We start from the raw sequence: 19,231 nt of genomic DNA, 5'->3' as shown, positions 1-19,231 counted from the left end.
CCCTGAAGATGGCCCGGTACCCGTATTTCTCATAAGCAGCGCTATAAAAACGGTTGTGGCCATAAAAAATTAAGAATTACGAGCATAATTGGCATTTAACTGGTCATATTTTTTTTTAATTTTAGTAATATATTAAATGATCAGAATATTACTATGGCGTCATGCTAAGTTATTTCGGTGGTTGGAAGAGCATGCTAAAAAATATGTTTAATTTTTTCAAAGAATAACTCTGTTTTACAGTACCTATTTCTAAATAAGAATTGAAATATATGCGAGTCAGTCATGTTGTTCAGCATACCAAACCTAATTAAAGTATCTTACAGGCTGGAGGCTCAATTTACTTTACTGCACTTTTAACTTTTAAATTAGCATTTTTCTATCGAGCACTTCGGATCTCAAAAGGCGGTTTACCTAGTAATCTCTGATCTGTTTAATTGTTTGGAAACAAAATTATTAGGGCTTAAAAGGAAAATATCCTATCGACTGGCAAATATTGATAACTTTCAAATGTCATACATTGCATTGTTGTTAAGTCGATGATGACATAAACAGTGGACAATGTATCAAATATCGCAACATTGTGACAAGAGTCGGCGAGATTCCACCAGTGTGAACAAAAATGTTTCTTCTGATCTAGCAATAGTAACAAACAGCTTATGAATATTTTTAAAATATCCGCGAAACTGAAACCTTTGTCTGCGGATACTATGCTAGTAATGGCATTCGCGGACAATTATGCGCTTACAGTTTCAGTGGAATGTCGCCGTCATTCATGAAACAAGTCTACAGTGAACATTAGATCTTACAAATTAACATAATAGCTGGGCTTCTAGAAAAATCATGCCTACATTTTTTATGTTCGCCGTAGTTTCAGTTTCAATTGTAAGTTATAAAATAGGTACCGATGTAAGAAACTTACCTCTCTCAAAAATAATAAATATTCTTAGTTATATTTTTAGACTAAAAGTGTATTTTTCTAAATATTAGTGATGGAACTTTTGCTAACGGTACCTTTGAGGTATTTTTACAGTCATGTAAAAATACTTCAGCATGGAATTCATAACCTCGTTCGTCTTTCAATTATCATGAAACCTGAGTCTTGAAATTCTGAAGGTTTCGTCAAAAGGCTCATGCCAAGTTCCCAAAAATCGGTTTCTCACAAAATACTTGTATCGATTCAATTTACAGCTACTACCTTTAATTCCGAGATTTTGTTTTAATTTTATTGGGCTAAGTAGACGTAGCACTCTCAATGAAATTAAAAAAGGAACTTATTTTTGTGCAAACTCTTACATGTTGTTCATGTGATTATTTAAAAAGAAAAGCTGTAATGTTAGACATTATACTTCGGCCGTTCAGAGAATGCGTTCCTGACACCTATCAGTTAGTCACGACTAGTGATGGGCACAACATAACACTGAGTTCGTTACCGTTCCTTCAAAATGAACCGCCGCATTATTTTAAGATTATTTTCGTTTTAAATTGGCGGAATCATTTGTTTTATATTTTAGTTATTTAAGTGGAAACCAAAAAAAGGTAATATTCATATAATAAAATTGTTTTATTTATTCTTTGTTACAAGTACATTGAATTGAATGTGCGAACAGAATATTAATCAGACTCCGATTTGCTTGAGGAGGTGGTGTCTTCATCATCATCTTCGCCTACATGTATAATTATATTATTATCAATAACAGAATCAATCCTGATATCTCGGTCTAACAAAAGCCGGGTAATCAAATAAAAACAGATCGAAAACACTTGAAAAACGTGGTCTATGCGCACGAAACGACAACGGACGACTGTTTTAGCGTCACAAAATGGCGGCCCATAACGCCATTTGGGGTTACCATTTTTAATCTAAGTATAAAAATGCGGTTTGGTCATAGTTTTATTTTTATTTTTCATAAAAGTTATAATTAAGTCTTATAGTCCATTATTTTCCAATTCTTAAAAAGAAAATCAAAACGTATTATTTTATATTATAACTGTATAAGAACAGATTACGATACTTGCCTGTTATTTTTAGCACAGCACTACAAAATATAAACCGCTGACATAACCTTGTAATAGCGCAGTATAGATTTAGAAAAATATTGTTTACCAAGTTATTTGACACTCAGTTTGGCACAAAATTATAACATTCATTGATTATTGATATAATAATGTTGTTTTAATGCTCCTCAATTGTTAAAACGGTAAACAACCAGCAAAAATATTTTTATCGTAACTGCAACGCCATTGCAAAGTTACGTCGTCAGTTCAATCGCGACGTGTCAGGAACGCATTCTCTGAATGGCCGAACTATACTTACCTGCTTATTTCATTATTAGACATGCTTATCCCATAGGTAGCTAAAATTCCATTACTAATACAATTAAAAACAACTATAACTTTGTAATGAGTGGGAGCAATTGTGAAAGATATATTAATATTAGATCAACCTCTTGAATGCCGCTAATTAGAGAACAATAGAAAATCCATTGTGTCTCGCGTAGATCTGCGCACCGGCATACAAGGGTTTAAGTAATATTAACCTATGTAAAATGTGAGAATAATGTAGCTATTATCGATATTGTCACCATGCTAAAGCGGAATCAATCTAACTACACTTTGCGTCCACTGTGATATCTTGCTCGTCTCTTCTGGTGATCGTTGAATTATTTATTTATACCTTTTTTCACAATATCCACCAGTCAAAACAACTTGTCATACACTACAGCGTCTACAGAACAAGTGGACCCAATGATGCGGTTTTAGTTGGAATAAGTCACCAAATGCAAAATGCGAAGGTGACATTATGACAACAACACCAATGAATCAAACGAAACATGTTAGTATTTATTTGTTCCACTTAAACCTACACTATTCTCACAATATGTAAGTGTACATAATGTATTAAAATCTAGAACTTATTAACTATGATCTTCACTTAACTCCATTTCAGCCAATAACCATAATAATCAAGTCGATAATATTTTAGCCGATATCATCATCTCCCGAGACTTTTCCCAACTATGTTGGTGTCGGCTTTCAGTCTTACCGGATGTAGCTGAGTACCAGTGTTTTGCAAGGAGCGACTGCCTAGTGTTACACTTACTAGCTTCTGATTACCCGCAACGAATGCCAAAGATGTTCAATGACAGCCGTGACCTACAGTTTAACGTGCCATCCGAAACACAGTAATTGGTGTCTTAGATGTACCTACTTAGAAAGCACATACGAACTTAGAAAAGTTGCATGGGTACTTGCCCGACCTGGAATCGAAGCCACACTCTCATACTTGAGAGGTTGGTGCTTAACCCACTATTTGATTGGATTTTTTTTTAATATTTCTTACGATATCATCATCATCGCTGATAGAAGCCCAAGCATCGCGCATTTTATACGCAAAATCCAGTTTGTGACGGGAAACAAAAGTTTCACATTAACTGTAATACATTCTGATGAAGAGGTTGATCAATATTCATAATTAGTAAGTGAATGAACCCTTTTTGGAACATTAAAGTTCTCGCTCCCAATGGAGTAACAGAAAATAAAGCTGAGGTGAAGAAACGGCTCTTCTCGAAGTCTACAATGTCTGAACATACAATTGCTAAGCCCTCCAATTGTTACTTCCTCCGTGGCGCGAAGGGAAGCCACGTAGGTCGGAATATGCTCTCCATCGCAAAACTGCTTCTTCCATTACGACAAACTGAAGGATGCTTCATAAAAACAATATACCTAGTTTCAAGCGTGAAACCAAAACTGTAAAGCCAGCTTTTCACTATGGGATACAATATAATATATATTACATCCTGAGATATAATATTTTATCGCTAATCATACATTTTGAAAAAAATATTTATAGTTTAGGATGTAATATATATTACAGCACATGGTAAAATGTATGACGAAAGCAAAAGCTCAAATCAAAGCTCAATGCTCAATGTGGCCTCATCCCAAAGCTCAAAGTCGCTGAACGAGCTATGGAGAGGGCTATGCTCGGTGTTTCTCTACGTGATCGAATCCGAAATGAGGAGATCCGTAGACGAACTAAAATCACCGATACCCACCGGATTAGCAAGTTGAAGTGGCAATGGGCAAGCCATATTGCTCGCAGAGCAGATGGCCGATGGGGTTGAAAAGTTCTGGAGTGGAGACCACGGACTAGCTAGCGAAATACTTATTGCTCGGTCTTTTCTCCAGGCTTCTCCAAAATGAACTATACCTACAATGTATATATGTAGTTGCAAAATAAAAGAGTATAATGTTATGGTGATCATATACATAGCTTCGTTTAGACTACGAATTTATATAATGCAGTCAGTACATTAACAATGTTTGAAAACAACTATATCCAAACATGATGATGACTTGAACTTATAACTAAACATAGATCTGATATTTTGATTGGAATAGTGTCGTAGTCTAATTCTTAGCTCAATGGCATATTTGAAAGTTATCAGTTGCCATTCTTAGGCTCACTTTTTATTAAATAAGTATTCAATTCTGTTCGTCAATCAAAACGAAACTGCATACACGTGTAAAATACCCACTTACGAGTATTTAAGTACAAATGTAACATCACACAATACTATGTTTGTATCTTTCTATATAACCATGGATGCCGAGGAACGGGACCTCCAAATCGTGTGAAAGATAAAATATCTGGAAAGGATGAATAAAAAAATAAGCTGTGCCGACCCTAAACAAAACTGAGATAAGAGCATAAGGGTACTCGCACTGGCTGCACGGAACTAGAACTCAAAAATAGTTCAACAGCGATAAAAAGTTTTTTCTTAAATAAAATAATTGTACATAAAAAATAATAATGTAAATCAATATACCTATAACACCTGCAACCAGATTACCCGCTAATGTAACTGCAGGATTCGTTATGATTGACAACAGGTTCTTAACATTAATATGCCAAACAGGCTTTTGAAACTTGTATTTTTTGAAAATTATGGCCACCACTGTTGAAAATATTATATTATATACATAAGTATCTTAAGAAACAAAAGAAATACAATGACATATTGTTAACCAATTTCACTTTTGATTGTATTTTTTTTAACACAAAGGAGGTATAAGCGGAGCGAATGATAAAAAGTATGTACAACATGTAATGTGTTGTAGAGCTTCATTGAAACGCGGACTGGCGTTCTCGTATTCATTCAAGAACCCACCATTATTGAAAATGGGCCACGTGAATAGCCAGCAAGCTGAAGCTGTGCCTTCGACAAGTCAAGGATCTAAGGTGATGTGAAACTAAAACATTTACGTAGGTGCAGCTTATGTACGCTTCTCAAAATATAGCACGTTGAGTTTTAGAGCATAAAAAATGTTTTGTAGTTTTACACACTATAGGTACTGTAAGTAACGTAAGTATGTATATATATATACATATATATATATATATTAATAGTTTTAGCCCTTTTATAGTTTAAACATTGGTTACATTATTAGATGCGGATAAAGAATTACATATGCTTACAAAAATCATATTAAAGTCTACAAACATCTAGCAAGCTTATTTTGTATTAATACCTATCAGTTGATATTATTTAATGTATTATTATGTAGGTAAGTTTGGTGAAACAATAGTACGCATATTTTATTATATATAAAATAAATCATTTCACGAAGGCCTCTTTTAGGTATAATTAATCGCATCATTATTATTTTATTGGGTGTAGGAACTATATGAGTCTGACTTTTAGGCAGGGTGTTTATTGTCATTTCAGAATAAAGAATCAGCCCAGTTACCTACGTAAAATTGTCTGTAAGCATGTCAACTTAGTTGGGCATGATTACCTACTATATTTAAAAAAAATGTAATAAATAAATAAAATTGTAAAAATGTTTAAAACATTTTAGGTTACAAATTATAATTAGTAACCTTAAATTGGATTCATGAGTTATAATTAATTTGGTTTCTTAAATGTTTGTTATACGTTGTCAAGAGAATGTGGGATATTTTTTACTTATTCTACTAAATATATAATAATATAATTATCTAATGAAATTGTTTCAACAAAAATCATTGTACAATATCAAATGGTCATGATGTAAATATTTCCGCAAACAACGAACACCCCAATCAATCCTCTTGTAAATATAGCAGTATGTAATTTTTAACAATCGAATTACATAGTTCCATTCAGTGAATTACCTACTATTTTAATTTTGTTATTTTGATAACTTAATCACATTGGGATCCGCACCTGATTATGTTGCAACTAAGACAAATTGTAAATTAACGCTATTTTATTTGTACAGGTCGACACGGGAGAATCCCCTGGAGCGAGCATGGAAAAAGCGGACAAAAAGTCCAAAACAGTAAATACCAGGTAAGGGAACAAACACCAATAATACAATTTTTACTAGAGACTATATCACTTCAAGTTGACATACTTAGATAATTATGTTTTGGATAACAATAGCAGTTCATGAGTTGGAACTATGATAATGAAGGAAATATTTGTAACGATGGTCATAAAGGGCTTATATGTTCTGTCAGTTCATTCTTCAGTCCGGGCAGTTGGCAGTCCAAAAGCGAGGGATGACATATAAGGTGCTGGCGGGTGATGACGTTTACAAGGCAAGATATATTAGATCGTAGCTATAGCCTTCACTGCCTTTCCTTCACTAGAGGCAGCTTACTCCATCGCAGGGCTTTGTAAATGGCATACACCTGCCTTTTTAGATTATAAGTTTCTAGTGTGTTCACCTAATTCATCTTAGGTACATAATCAAGTTATCTGATCAACTTTTTGAAATAGCAGCAAAACATAATAGGTAAGTAACTACTGTGTTAAAATAATCCTTAGGCACTAATATTACAAATACAAGAGTTACTTAGGCTGTCTGTCGAGCTTTCATGCCAAAACTAGGTACTGAAACATTTAAAATGAAAGGACTCAGGCTCACAGACAGGCCTCACAAGATAATACACAAGAACTTTTTTGCGAATTATTTGCAACTCACTGACTGCACACACTACGTTAGTTTATTTCAGCAACCACTTACTAAACCCAGCAATTATATTATTAGCAACCAAAAGTTGTTGAAAAATAGAAAATCACTCTATTAAACTCAGTGCTTGAAAGGCATTACATCTAGGAGGCTACATATTGCAAAATAATAGTGTAGTCAGTAGATATGTCGCAGGGATATGATAAAACGGGGATTTGATCAATTCCCTAAGGGTTTGATCAAATCACGGAGGATGTTAAAATAACAACACGATTTTATCTTTTCCCTAAACAAATCTAGTGAATTGAACAAATCCCTAAACTGGTTCAGTGAAATGACAAAAATAATTTTGCTTTGATATTTTGAAGGTTTATTTGGTAAGATATATCTATTTAATTATTATTTGTTGGCATTGTGACATGTGTTGTTTGTACAGGAACAAGGGTGGATCGGTGAGCCCGGGCTCGCAGAAGGAAGACAAGGGTGACTGACTACAACGCTGGCGCAGAGCACGTGACTGAATGCAGCCCATTGAACTACATCTCAAATGGCTTACGAATGGTGCTCGTAGTTTCCTATGTGGTCACCAAATATTCAAGTGAAATTTTCCGCTTGAAGTGAAGCAAACATTTTTTCAGTAGTGGTTTTAACCATGATACTTATTTTACGTACTAATGCGGTACGGTACTTCATAATGTAGTACATTTTGTTGATAGCTAATTTATATGCATATTTCAGTCTTAAATTAAAATAAATATTAACAAATATACCTTTTGTGTAGGATTTCATTGTATATTGTATCTTGACTACCTAATTAGGTAAATTGAATTTTTCCATGTAAAGGTACCTTTACATAAAAAAAAATCTTCTGAAACTACTTGTTTATTAATTAATCGTTTCATATATGCATGTCAAAGTAGGACTTAGAACATCTTTCTCATCATTCGTATAATTGAAATTGGAGACATAATATAATTGAAATTGGAGACATAATAGTATATCGTAGAGAATTTTGGTAGCCAACTTACGGTTACTTTATGTACATTTAACTTCATAATAGTAATAGTTTTTTTGTAAATAGCTACTTAATATTTCTGACAGAAATGTCTAGTGATTTTAATAAGATTTTTATTCAATACGGTAGTGATGTAGGTATTAGGTACATTTTGGGCAGATTTTTCAGTAGCTACTCTTCTTCTTCTTCTTCTTCCGTCCCTGTTCCCGTTATCTGGGGTCGGGTCTCCTCACACTACGGCGCCAGGTTGGTCTATCCTGGGTTGTCATTTTTGGCAATTGGGCTTTCTTAAGGTCTCTTTCGATGTTTGACCACCAGGTCAATGGCGGGCGGCCTCTACCTCTCTTTTGTTCTGGCAAGTTTAGTGCGATTTTCACTATATGGTCTTCGTCTCGTCTCATAATATGGTCATACCATCTAAGGCGATTTTTTCAGTAGCTACTCAAAATAAAATTATCTAAGAAAAAAAATATTCAAAGGTATTTATCTATATAAAACTGTAATAATGAAATTATTATAGTAGTAATGATTATCTCATGTTTTAAAAATAACCTTATTATTCGATAAAATTTATGTAGAGGTGGCAATTGAAATAGTAAAATGATGAAGTTTAATCGAAAGGAAAGAAGCGGAAGATATTCCACGCTTAAGGCGATGAATAAAGACGTTTAATAGTGCAGTGATAATGAAATTATAATAAACGCTAAGTATAGGTAAATTAATAATTACTAAATGTATGTCTACATTAGATTTAACGTCTATATTAAATTTTTCGCAATTTGTCGACATATTAATAATTCATTAAAATTGGATATTTATCGTGCATATTCTGCAGTAAATGAATGGTTTATTAGCAGAAGACGTTAAATCAAAAGTAAGTTAAAAATAGTAAAATTAAGGTATCTTATTAAAATCATTACTTTTATTAAAAAGTAGGTATTCCGCGTTATATATCCCGAATTCGAGGAATCCCAGTATCAGTAGCATTTTAAAATCTGAATGTTTAACTAAATATAATTTAAAGAAAAACATGTTATTTAAAGTTATATGCTTGTATTACTATTATAATAATAGTAATTTTTGTCTCTGGTCCAACAAGGCTTGCAAGGAATGAGGATTACCAAATATAATACAGTCACCACACAAAAGTGGGCACTGGACAGCCAAAATATTAGAAGCTGCTGATCACTATTAATCCTACTACCTATGAATATTTCAGAATGTCTGCCACATAACTTGCTCGCCTTGCCTCTGACTCTGTTAGAATTAGATATAAAATTTACAAAAACAGTATTTATATGAATTACTTTCCACTCTGTTTTGTGATTATAATGTAGATGGAAATTTTTGAAAGGTGCTATAATAAATAGTGATAATGGTAGGTAGGTAATTCATATAAATACTTATTAGGTTCTATTTCATATTTAATGTTATCCGAAGTGTTTAAGTAGTTTTGAAATTAAATGTCGTACAACCAAAACCGCTGGTTTTATTTTGAAACGTTTGATCTCGTAATCCTACTTAACATTACTTCAGGTAGTGCTTTTCAAGGTACGCCAATACCAACCGATACGGTGACAATTTCTTTCATCCTTTATGAAGAAACCGGGAAGTCGGTTTAGTGAGTTTGGCCACGTCTTTTATTTAATAAACGACCTACCTACCTGTAGGCGTCGTCTTTTAGGTACCCTAAATGCTACCCACAAAATCTAATTTATCTAGGTAAGTTGTAGGATTCTCACTAGGCAACATGACCACTGTAACCTAAGTAGTAGATACTCATGGGTAACAGATAGTGGACAATCTGGTTTTGATGTTCAATTGCTCGAGAAAAGATTTGTGGGTTTTTTGAAGTCCACGGTGTACGCAACAATATTCTCTAGCACCAAATCTTAAAGGCTTTGAACGTTTTTCGGTCAACTGCACGAATAGATCATGACGTGGAGCCGTAAATATGTATATGGAGAAGACCAATGTCCACACATGTCTAGTCTGAGTCTTGTTAGACTTCCCTGTTCTGTTAAATTCTTGTCATTTTACTCTTAGACTGGACTCTCGGACTTCAGTGCTCGTCTCCGAATTTCTCTGCCACATCCTCCTCGGTCGGAAGTACACGAATACACGAATTCTCTTACAATTCTTACAAATTCCAAGTTTGAGAGTTCTTCCGTACGATTAATCAGTTTTATTTTGGACTTGAACTTATTCAATGAGAGACCCACCATATCAATCGCACTACTCACCGAAACAGTTCCGCCAGTTCCAGTTTAGAGGAGGCAAGCAATGGAGTATCATCCACATATCGTATGTTGCTGATCTTCTTACGCTTAATTGAAATGCCTCCATCCCAGTCTTCTAAGACTGTTTTCATTATGCCATACAAGTATGTGTATTAAATAGAAACTGAGATAAAATTCGTCCCTATCGTAATCCCTTATAAGGCTTAAACGGACCTGATGCCACATTTTTCACTCTGGCTCTTGAATCCATTCCCTCATTTTGCGAGCGCGGTCGCTAAGTATCGCGTGCGCGATCAACGAAACTAAGTACGGTGATACGCCCATTTCTCAGAGAATTTTCCACATCCAGCGCCACCTTATAATCAAATATCAATCAAGCAATCAATGAAGCAAAGAAACATTGGAACATAGTACTCTTAGCTTTTCTCTACCATAAGCTCTATGTTGACCACTTGCTCCCCTAGTCCTTGATCTTTTCCCAAAACTACATATGTCTCACCTTCCTTACTTTCAGTTCTGTAACTTACCAACAAAATCAAAACTGTTTCATCTATTTACATAAATTTCCCACTGCTGTTTGAGTAGTTAGGTAGGAGGCTATATCAACAAGATGTCAGCAACCCCAGTGGGGCCCAACAGGGCCAAGGCCCGCGGGGGCTCCGGGATTATTCGAAAGTTGAGTTACCGCGGCCCTGGTACATAAAAGGTCTATGACAGAACATGATACATTTTTAGTGAGTAAAAGTCTGACACTCTCTCACCGCTGCTAACCCACATCGGGAAAGGTCAGTTGATGATTATTGATAAAAAAGGTACCTAGGAGGCAATCTGTCGCTGCCGGCTGCGGTACGGAGGATGGTCAGCAGCGCACACGAAGGCAGTGGGACGTGGTCATGTCCTTTTATGAGGACGTGATGTCAAGATTTCCCTCTCCCGCTCCACAGCTTCCTTCTGCGAGGACGTGATGTCGCAGAAGGAAGGATCTTGACTCCTTGACTCCCTCGGCCGCAGAACGGGTCTATACCCGTCGTGGGGGGTGGCAGACTTGGGGTAGCCCCCGCTCCCTATACCATCAAGACCTGATGCGGTGGCGCGAGCGAGTGGTGTCGGTTGCCCCTGAGGCGATGCACGGGGTAGGTCAACACGTCCGAGTGAGGCGGGCCAGCACTAGTGTGTGGGACTGTGAAAGAATTTGAAATCCCGCGTGTACGTGCAAGGAGACACACCGGGGTGGTTTTAGCCGGTAAGAGTCCTGCACACCACTCCGCCTCCCCACGCAGAGGATGTCCATGATGATTAGACCTAGGTGCTCAGTGCTACAGAAAAAATGTATTTGTGTAGATGTTTACTAACACAATGTTCAAGAAAAGTCAAGGAAACGAAAACAATATGTATAATTTTTTAACATTTGCGTTGCATGCACTGGTTCTCGCAACACTTTCCTGTAGGAGTTATTTGAAATATTCGATTCTTGCGGTCCCTCGCAAACACTGGTCCTGGCTTCGCCCACATTCCCTCCTTGATGCACGGTAGCCACATGACTAATACAAGCGACATTAGTATTATACTATATACCATGTTTTATCCATACATTTGTTGAATCTGTAAAATGATAATTAATAGGTGTTACTTTATGAAACGAAACTTAACGGACTTTCGAAACTTTGCAATATTTTTGGATTAGTTACAGCCTTTTTATAGTCCCACTGCTGGGCACAGGCTTCCTCTCACACGGAGTAGGATGGAGCGTTTATCACCGTGCTTGATCAATGCGGTGTTGGTGATTTCAGACTTTAAAGTCCAGGTTTCTTCAAGATGTTTTCCTTCACCTTTTTATCAGCCATTGGTGTCTAAGATATACCTACTTAGAAAGTACATACAAACTTAGAAAACTTGCATTGGTACTTGCCTGACCTGAAATCGAACCCACACCCTCATACTCGAGAGGTTGGTTCTTTACCCACTAGGCCACCACGACTTCTAAAATCGTAATATACGATTTCTTATAATTTTGGGTTAGGTACCTAACAAAATCATGGATTGACTGGTTTTCAACTACTTTCTTTGTAGACGACTATGCATGTTGGTCAGCAGTTTCGGATGTCTGGAAGTGTTGGGGTTGACTGCTCCTTTACATCAGAATAACATTGGCTATTTTTACTGTAAATTAGGAGCTGAACATAAAAAGTACACATTCACCAAAGGTTAGTGTTCAATACAGCTCGTATTACTAAAATATGTATACCAGCATTACCAGCTTACTTAAATTACCAGAGTAGGTACAACTTACCTTCCAAGCTGGACGGTGGGGAGCCATGGACTTAATTAAATATACGTACATGTATAAAATGTACGAACGTACCTGACACGCGACACTTTTATTAACACATCCACAAAAGTACTATTTTAATGCCATGACAGTCTAAAGTAAACGGACATCACGAGCGATACAATCTTTCAATTTTGACAGTTGCCAAAAGCCACAGGATCTATACCTAACGTATGAAGTCAGGGACATCAAAGAGTATTCAAATAATGACAGCTGTTAGATCTTTGCACTCATAAGGTGTCTCTAGTTTGAACTCCAATTAAGAAAAAGTGATATTACCTATAGATAATTATACTAAACTAACTGTCTTCCCGCGGTTTCACCCGAGTTCCGGAAGAAGTAATGTAGCTTGCCAATAATGAAATAATTTTAAAATCGGTACATTAGTACATAACTGCCTCGTTGGTCTAGTATTCGCAAGCGCGGCTGCTGAGAACTAGGTCTCGGGGTTGATTCCCGCAGCGGGCCGAAATCGCTTCGTGGGTTTACAAAACTATCACGAGGTAGCCCGGAGCCTGGAAGTTGGTGATTTATACACCCGTGAATCGGAGAGCTCGTTAATGTCGGTCCTGCGCCTAATCTCTCTTGCCGTCCCATCGGGCTATGAGAGTGAAGGAATAGTGAGTGCACCTGTGTCTGCACAATTGCTTGTGCACTATATATCCTGCGCAGTTGGCTAATCTCCTTACATGAGAACAGCCGCCGTAGCCGCTAATCGGCCAGGAGGACATCATAAGTGTGTAAATGTCAAAAGAATCAGACTGACGAAATGTTTTGTTTTGCTTAAGAAATTATAACATGTGTATGTTTTGCTTAAGACAGCGTACCAATCCCTTAAATAAAGTCTATGGTCATTAACTTTATTGTAGGGGTACGTACCATGTAGCCATAGAGATATGTAGTCATTTGTCTGTAAGGATTAATCGTCGTACTACAATTTCGGAAAAGTATACCCTTTGTATACTTAAAAAACTACGCAACCGATTTTCATGCGGTGTTTTTAAATATATATTAAAGAGGAAGGTTTCTATGTATAATAACATACGTTAAATAGTGCAATAAATACTGGAAATACTGTTGTCCCGTGCGAAGCGGGGGCGGGTCCCTAGTACTAGATAATGAGATTTTGTTTGGGGATTATTTTTGCACATGTCGTAATAACAAAGTACTACGCTTCATCATCTACTAAATATAGCAGCCCCGGATCTTCAATTTTTATTAGGCGGGGCAAAAACTGAAAAATGCCGCCCCGCCTACCTACTTATGTTTATTTTCACCTTTATCATCTATATAATATTAGCTATCAATATGTAGGCAGGCAGGGCCGTCTCTAGCTCATGTAGCGCTCGGGTGCAATCATCACCCGAGCGCCAACTATGTATTGAAGTACTTACAGTAGTTACAAGGAATATAAATAAGAACGTTCGAATAAAGTGCACTTTTTTGGTAGGTAAAGGACTTAAAAAATGTGTCCAATTCATTGTAGGCTCAAACTGTTGGCCAGGTTTAAGTTATGAAAGTCGAGACAGATCAATACAATTGTGAAAAGTAGCGCGAGCGAAGCGAGCGCACAAATTTTTCAATTTTGGGACACAAAAAGTTAATAAATTTTTCAAAAGCGCTGTAAAGTAACAAGTAGTCGGAAGCGCAAACTTTTTGTGGTTTTGAGGACTCCATAAAAAAACATCCTTTCTACATTTGACTTATAAAAGGTAAGACAGCGTGGACTTAACTTACGAAGTTATCAAGGTAATTTATGTATAACATTTCGCGAGCGAAGCGAGCGCGAAATTTTTCGACTATTGACCTATGACACAAAATTACCTGATCAAGTACACTGACAAGACTCACAAATTAAACTGGGAATTACGTACAAATAAAAAGAAAACGTGATTAGAGACCGAATCAATGAGCGACGACCGAGTCAATAAAAATAATAAACAATCAGAAAAACAGGACATACATTGTCATTTAACCGCGAGCGTAGCGAGCGAGAATTTTTTTACTTAGTTGGAGGATGTTAAAAGTAAAAAATAATCAAAATGATCAATCAAACAAAGCGAAGGCGACTTTTTTAGGAACTTCGCTTGTCAGTATCGTGATACAATGTGGAACTTCCTTATCAAACGGGTGTAATTTCATCCAAAATTCCTGGTGGTGGGGCGTCCCGGGGCGCCCCTGAGACCGAGGCGCCCGGGTTATTCGCACACCTTGCACCATAGGTTAATATGGCGCTGTAGGTAACTATTACAGTAATCTGTAATGTAGGATTTAAAATAAAAATAAATATGCGATATTCCTGGCTCATAGATGATCGCAAATAATTTTTTAGTTTGCTTTAAAACTTCGCCTCGTGAATAATAAATGTTCGTGCAGTCATGCAGCATGTCTCACTCGGCGCTCAGGGTATCGGTCAAGTTGATATGGCCATGAAATGGCTGTACTTGTGCTATTTTTATTTAACCGTTAATTTTTCCGTGGTCAAAATTAGTTATCCATTGGTCTGTGAAGTGTGAGTTTTGCCGCCCCCTAAATTTGCCGCCCGGGGCACAGGCCCCGGTTTGCCCCCCCCCCTAGATCCGGGGCTGAAATATAGCTAGAACAAAGTGAACATTTCGTTACCTAGGACTTCGGCATAACGGTCGTCACTTAACCTTGCCAGAAGTTCTGGAGACGGATGTGACAGGCGTATATGTACCTCGGCATGGGGCATGGAGTGGTGACTGCTGAGCCCAGACTGCGCTACCAGTGTTCAGCTCAACTAACGCTGAGGTGTGGACGAGGCGAGGTGAAGGAAAACGAGTTATCGTGTATAATCGTCGATTTGCTCTGGTACGTGGAAATTCACAGGGAAATTCATCATACATTAGGATGCTTAAAAAAAGAAGGTAGTTTCAAAGAGTTTATTAGAAAACAAGTACCTATATTATAACAAACTTAACTAAAGACATGATTTAGAAAACGTATGAATTTATTATTTATAATGTATTAAGTTTAATTTCAATCACAGCAATCACTTCAGCTTTGTTGAACGTAATGTTTGTTCACTAAACTATTTTAACGAACTATCAATGTGTGAGATTAATCATATAATACAATGATCTAACGATAATGAGATCATTTTTTTACATCAATCCGGGGAATGACGTGCATAAGTACAAAAGGAGACAGAAAATGTGTGGGACCACGCTTACGTATTATACAAATACTCTTTTGCAAAAAAAGCGGGCACCTATGCGAAATCTTGGTTTTAAGGACTTTACGTGTAGGAGACGAGTTGTGATCGGCACTGCTTACCTTAACTTGGTTTTGTCGCAGCCCAAAGTACTGATAATCCTCTAATGTGTTTATTTATGAAAAATGGATATTTTAGACCACCTGGGTACAATATCAAACAATAGAACGCTTTACACAAAAATACCGAAACTCTTAACATTGCCATCAATCATCAGTATAGACCATTTAAAGCAGGTCAAAATTTTATCAAAAATGATTTGATCTAACAGAAAGGTACATTAATCATTAATTAAAACTGCATTATCAGTTTTCTGAAAATCACTTCAAAAACTTTTCAAAACGCCGACGAACTTTCTACCAGAAATTAGTCCAAATCAAGATTTAACCAATTTCTTAGCAATTCTTCAAAATTCAAATTTAGAATATACTCTCACACATCCTTGGCTAACCCTATTGATGCTAGTAACATACTACAGTCATTAAAACCCTTTGCAATACACGTAAAGTCCTTAAAACCAAGATTTCGCATAGGTGCCCGCTTTTATTGCAAAAGAGTGTATGTTATAAGGTACGTGATGACGAATCTGACTTTTATACTTATAGAAAAATAAATAACAGAACTACTTTTGTATTTTTAACAAATATGCCAACAGTATAAACAAAATGGATATTTAATTTTATTTATCTTGTTGTATATAGATAAATTGTTTTGCCACACTTTCTGAATAAAAAAGTTAATAGTGCATGCACGAAATATCAGGTTCTTCATGACGCGAGCAAATTCAGTTTCGTCTCCTTTACAATGGCTGAACAAATGGTTGTTTATAAAATATTCCTATTAAACTTAACCCTTACTTTAACTTAACGCTAATTTTAAATATTTCGATGAGATCTTAACTTTGCGTTTTATATATTACATAATTAGTCTAATTTTACTTCAGATTGGTGGTTATCAAGGCTAGACTATAAAATAGGAATATATGAAAAAGGTCCGTTTTCTAATCAAACACAAAATTACAATCCATCTGACGATAACAAAACATAATTTAATAAGTATCTAACTTACAACTAAATCGTTACGAAAAAGCATAAACTAAAAACGAACATTATAGACTGAAATAAGGAATGAACTTTGGAATGAGCAACGCAACAACAAAAAATTAAAACTTATGAATACTTTTGGAATACATGCAAGTCAGATTGTTTTTTTTTTTTTTTTTTTTTTGTTTTAATATTATTTGTATGTTTGGTATGACTGTCGAGGAAAATAAGAAAAGACTGGATGCTAATAGATATAACGGCTGCCAGAGAGGATTGAAAGCGGAAAACAGGGCAGGAGAATCAAGGAAGTGTTACAGCATTTACATAAAAAAAAAGAAATTTTACATAGTCATTTCTATTGTTTTTTAAACCATGTTTTTACTTCTATTCATATCATGAATTTATTATATACTAGCCGTTTTCCCGCGGTTTCACCCGCGTCCCGTGGGAGCTACTGCCCGCACCGGGATGAAATATAGCCTATGTTACTCGCAGATAATATAGCTTTCTAATGGTGAAAGAATATTTAAAATCGGTCCAGTAGTTTTTGAGTTTATCCATTACAACCAAACAATCAAAGTTTTCCTCTTCATAATATTAGTATAGAAGTATAGATTTAGTCTTTATCATAATAACGAGAATTCCAAAACCATGTTTACAGAAACAATATACGTATGCTAAACGGAAATACGGAATGTATTACAATCTAATGTCACAACACACGACTTATTATATTCCGAGCACCCTCTCCAAGATCAACTGCTGCAGACGGCAACCAGGACCCATCGGTTTATTGTGCATTCCGAAACACGGAAGAACTCATCATAACAAGATGGTCAAGACGGATCGACCGCGCCAAGCGTTACTTATTTTTATGATCGATCGATCCGCGCGGCTTTCACTTAGTTATGAGCTCTTCGAGCGTAAGCTTAATGATCAAATGCTTATTTAGACTTATATTTGTGGAAAGGGCAACTTATTAGATTGAGAGCCAGCGATTGCCAGACTTTCGTTATTTTATAAGGGCTGAAACTTTGTGTCTGTATGGCTCTTGGGCTATATTATTTAGACTGAACGAAACTTTACTCCAAAATGTATTAATAGCTTAGCTCGACATCCGACATAATCCAGTTTATGCCGTCGGGATCTTGCAACGGGATCTCGGAATATAATTACATATATTTAAAGCTTAACTTGTAAAGGTTCACTTCTGTTAAATGAAAAATTTTGTAATTTAAGAATATAAATAAATGTATCTATCTAGCTATCTGAGGAACGTTACGCTACATTGTTTTAATCACATTACTGACCCTGCAATGAATAAGATTTGAGGTTCAATCACCTCCTACTGCTTGAGATTGGTCTTGACAAGGCCAATTCCATTATAGATCGAGAGCCAGCGACTGCCAAACCTACGTTATTTTATAAAGGCTGAAACTTTGTGATAGACTACTACCAAGTTTGACTGACGGTTAGTAAGTTTGACGGACTAAAAAAAATATTGACTTAGGTATTTTTTTTTTAATATTTTCCAAAGCATACGTCAGTCAAATTTGGTACTATATAGTCTATCATACCTACAAACAGTGTACATTTAGTGTGGTAGTAGCAACAACAAAGTTTCAGCCATTATAAAATAACGAACTCGCTCTTGGGCTATTTATTTTCCGATCGTTAGTCAGGATCTTTAAAGTTAATTTGACAGGTATTTATAATATTTGAGTAAAGTCTAAAGTCACTAAGAACTACGATTAGTAAACGCAGAACCGGTACTATAATATACCCTGTTGTTAATATTAAAAAATGTGAACCAGTAAAATGTTATCAAAAACTTATAAACTATTCAATATGGCGGAATCTTGTATAACTAAATAGTATCTAGGTATTTATTATTATTTATTTCTCATCGTCAAAATACATCTGCCGAAATTAAATCTTAAAACTATTGAGATCAAATAATAGTAAATAGTGTAATAATAGTAACAGTATTTGCAAATAAAAGCGGCCGAAATTTTGGTTTGAATTATAATAATAATGTATGTAGTGTAATAATAGTAATAGAATAACTGTGTTTACACTCCGATTGGGTGAGAGTGTAACAATAGTAATAGTATTGCAAAAGACTGTTAGGTAATTTTAAAATAAGAGATCGGCACCCTCAGGGAACGCTGCAACCACGTCACCGGGCGCGGCTCGCTCGACAGGCTCGACAGCAGGCGTGAGGGGCGCAGCTCGCACGACTGGGTCTTGGCACAGCGCCTCGAGCGTACAGCTCACTGCCCTCATCCTCTTGAGGAGCGAGTTCGTGGCAAGGATGAGCACCTGTTGGGTGGTAACACAAAAACAATTATTAACATTATTACTCCACATATTTCAAACATTGTCATGAGTGCTTGCGGATTAAAAGAT

At 36.1% G+C, this 19,231-nt stretch overlaps 2 protein-coding genes and 1 long non-coding RNA gene across 11 annotated transcripts in view; 1 reads left to right on the top strand and 2 right to left on the bottom strand.

Annotated features, from left to right (window-relative positions):
- LOC124644924 overlaps nt 1–9,455 on the top strand; it is a 72,167-nt gene extending 62,712 nt beyond the window's left edge. For 4 of the 7 annotated variants that reach the window (XM_047184608.1, XM_047184606.1, XM_047184607.1 and 1 more), the window contains exons 21-23: nt 5,122–5,242; nt 6,265–6,335; nt 7,397–9,455. In XM_047184608.1, coding sequence (XP_047040564.1) covers nt 5,122–5,242; nt 6,265–6,335; nt 7,397–7,451 — 247 coding nt within the window. In that variant the 3' untranslated portion in view covers nt 7,452–9,455. The other 3 variants (XM_047184605.1, XM_047184609.1, XM_047184610.1) reach the window with 3 other exon arrangements.
- Nucleotides 9,456–11,592: 2,137 nt separating this feature from the next.
- On the bottom strand, nt 11,593–12,699 carry LOC124645316. Its single transcript, XR_006986206.1, has 2 exons — nt 12,506–12,699; nt 11,593–11,817 (listed from the first exon to the last, which is right to left on the bottom strand). It is a non-coding gene; the product is annotated as an uncharacterized LOC124645316 (long non-coding RNA).
- Nucleotides 12,700–15,433: 2,734 nt separating this feature from the next.
- LOC124644955 overlaps nt 15,434–19,231 on the bottom strand; it is a 29,824-nt gene continuing 26,026 nt past the window's right edge. For all 3 annotated transcript variants that reach the window (XM_047184648.1, XM_047184649.1, XM_047184650.1), the window contains exon 13: nt 15,434–19,144. In XM_047184648.1, coding sequence (XP_047040604.1) covers nt 18,959–19,144 — 186 coding nt within the window. In that variant the 3' untranslated portion in view covers nt 15,434–18,958. The remainder of the gene's footprint in view (nt 19,145–19,231) is intronic.

This window comes from Helicoverpa zea, chromosome 31 (assembly GCF_022581195.2).
Source record: "Helicoverpa zea isolate HzStark_Cry1AcR chromosome 31, ilHelZeax1.1, whole genome shotgun sequence".
Taxonomy (NCBI): Eukaryota; Metazoa; Arthropoda; class Insecta; order Lepidoptera; family Noctuidae; genus Helicoverpa; species Helicoverpa zea.
The sequence above is the reverse complement of the archived record's forward strand: the minus strand, read 5'-3'. Positions and strand labels throughout refer to the sequence as shown.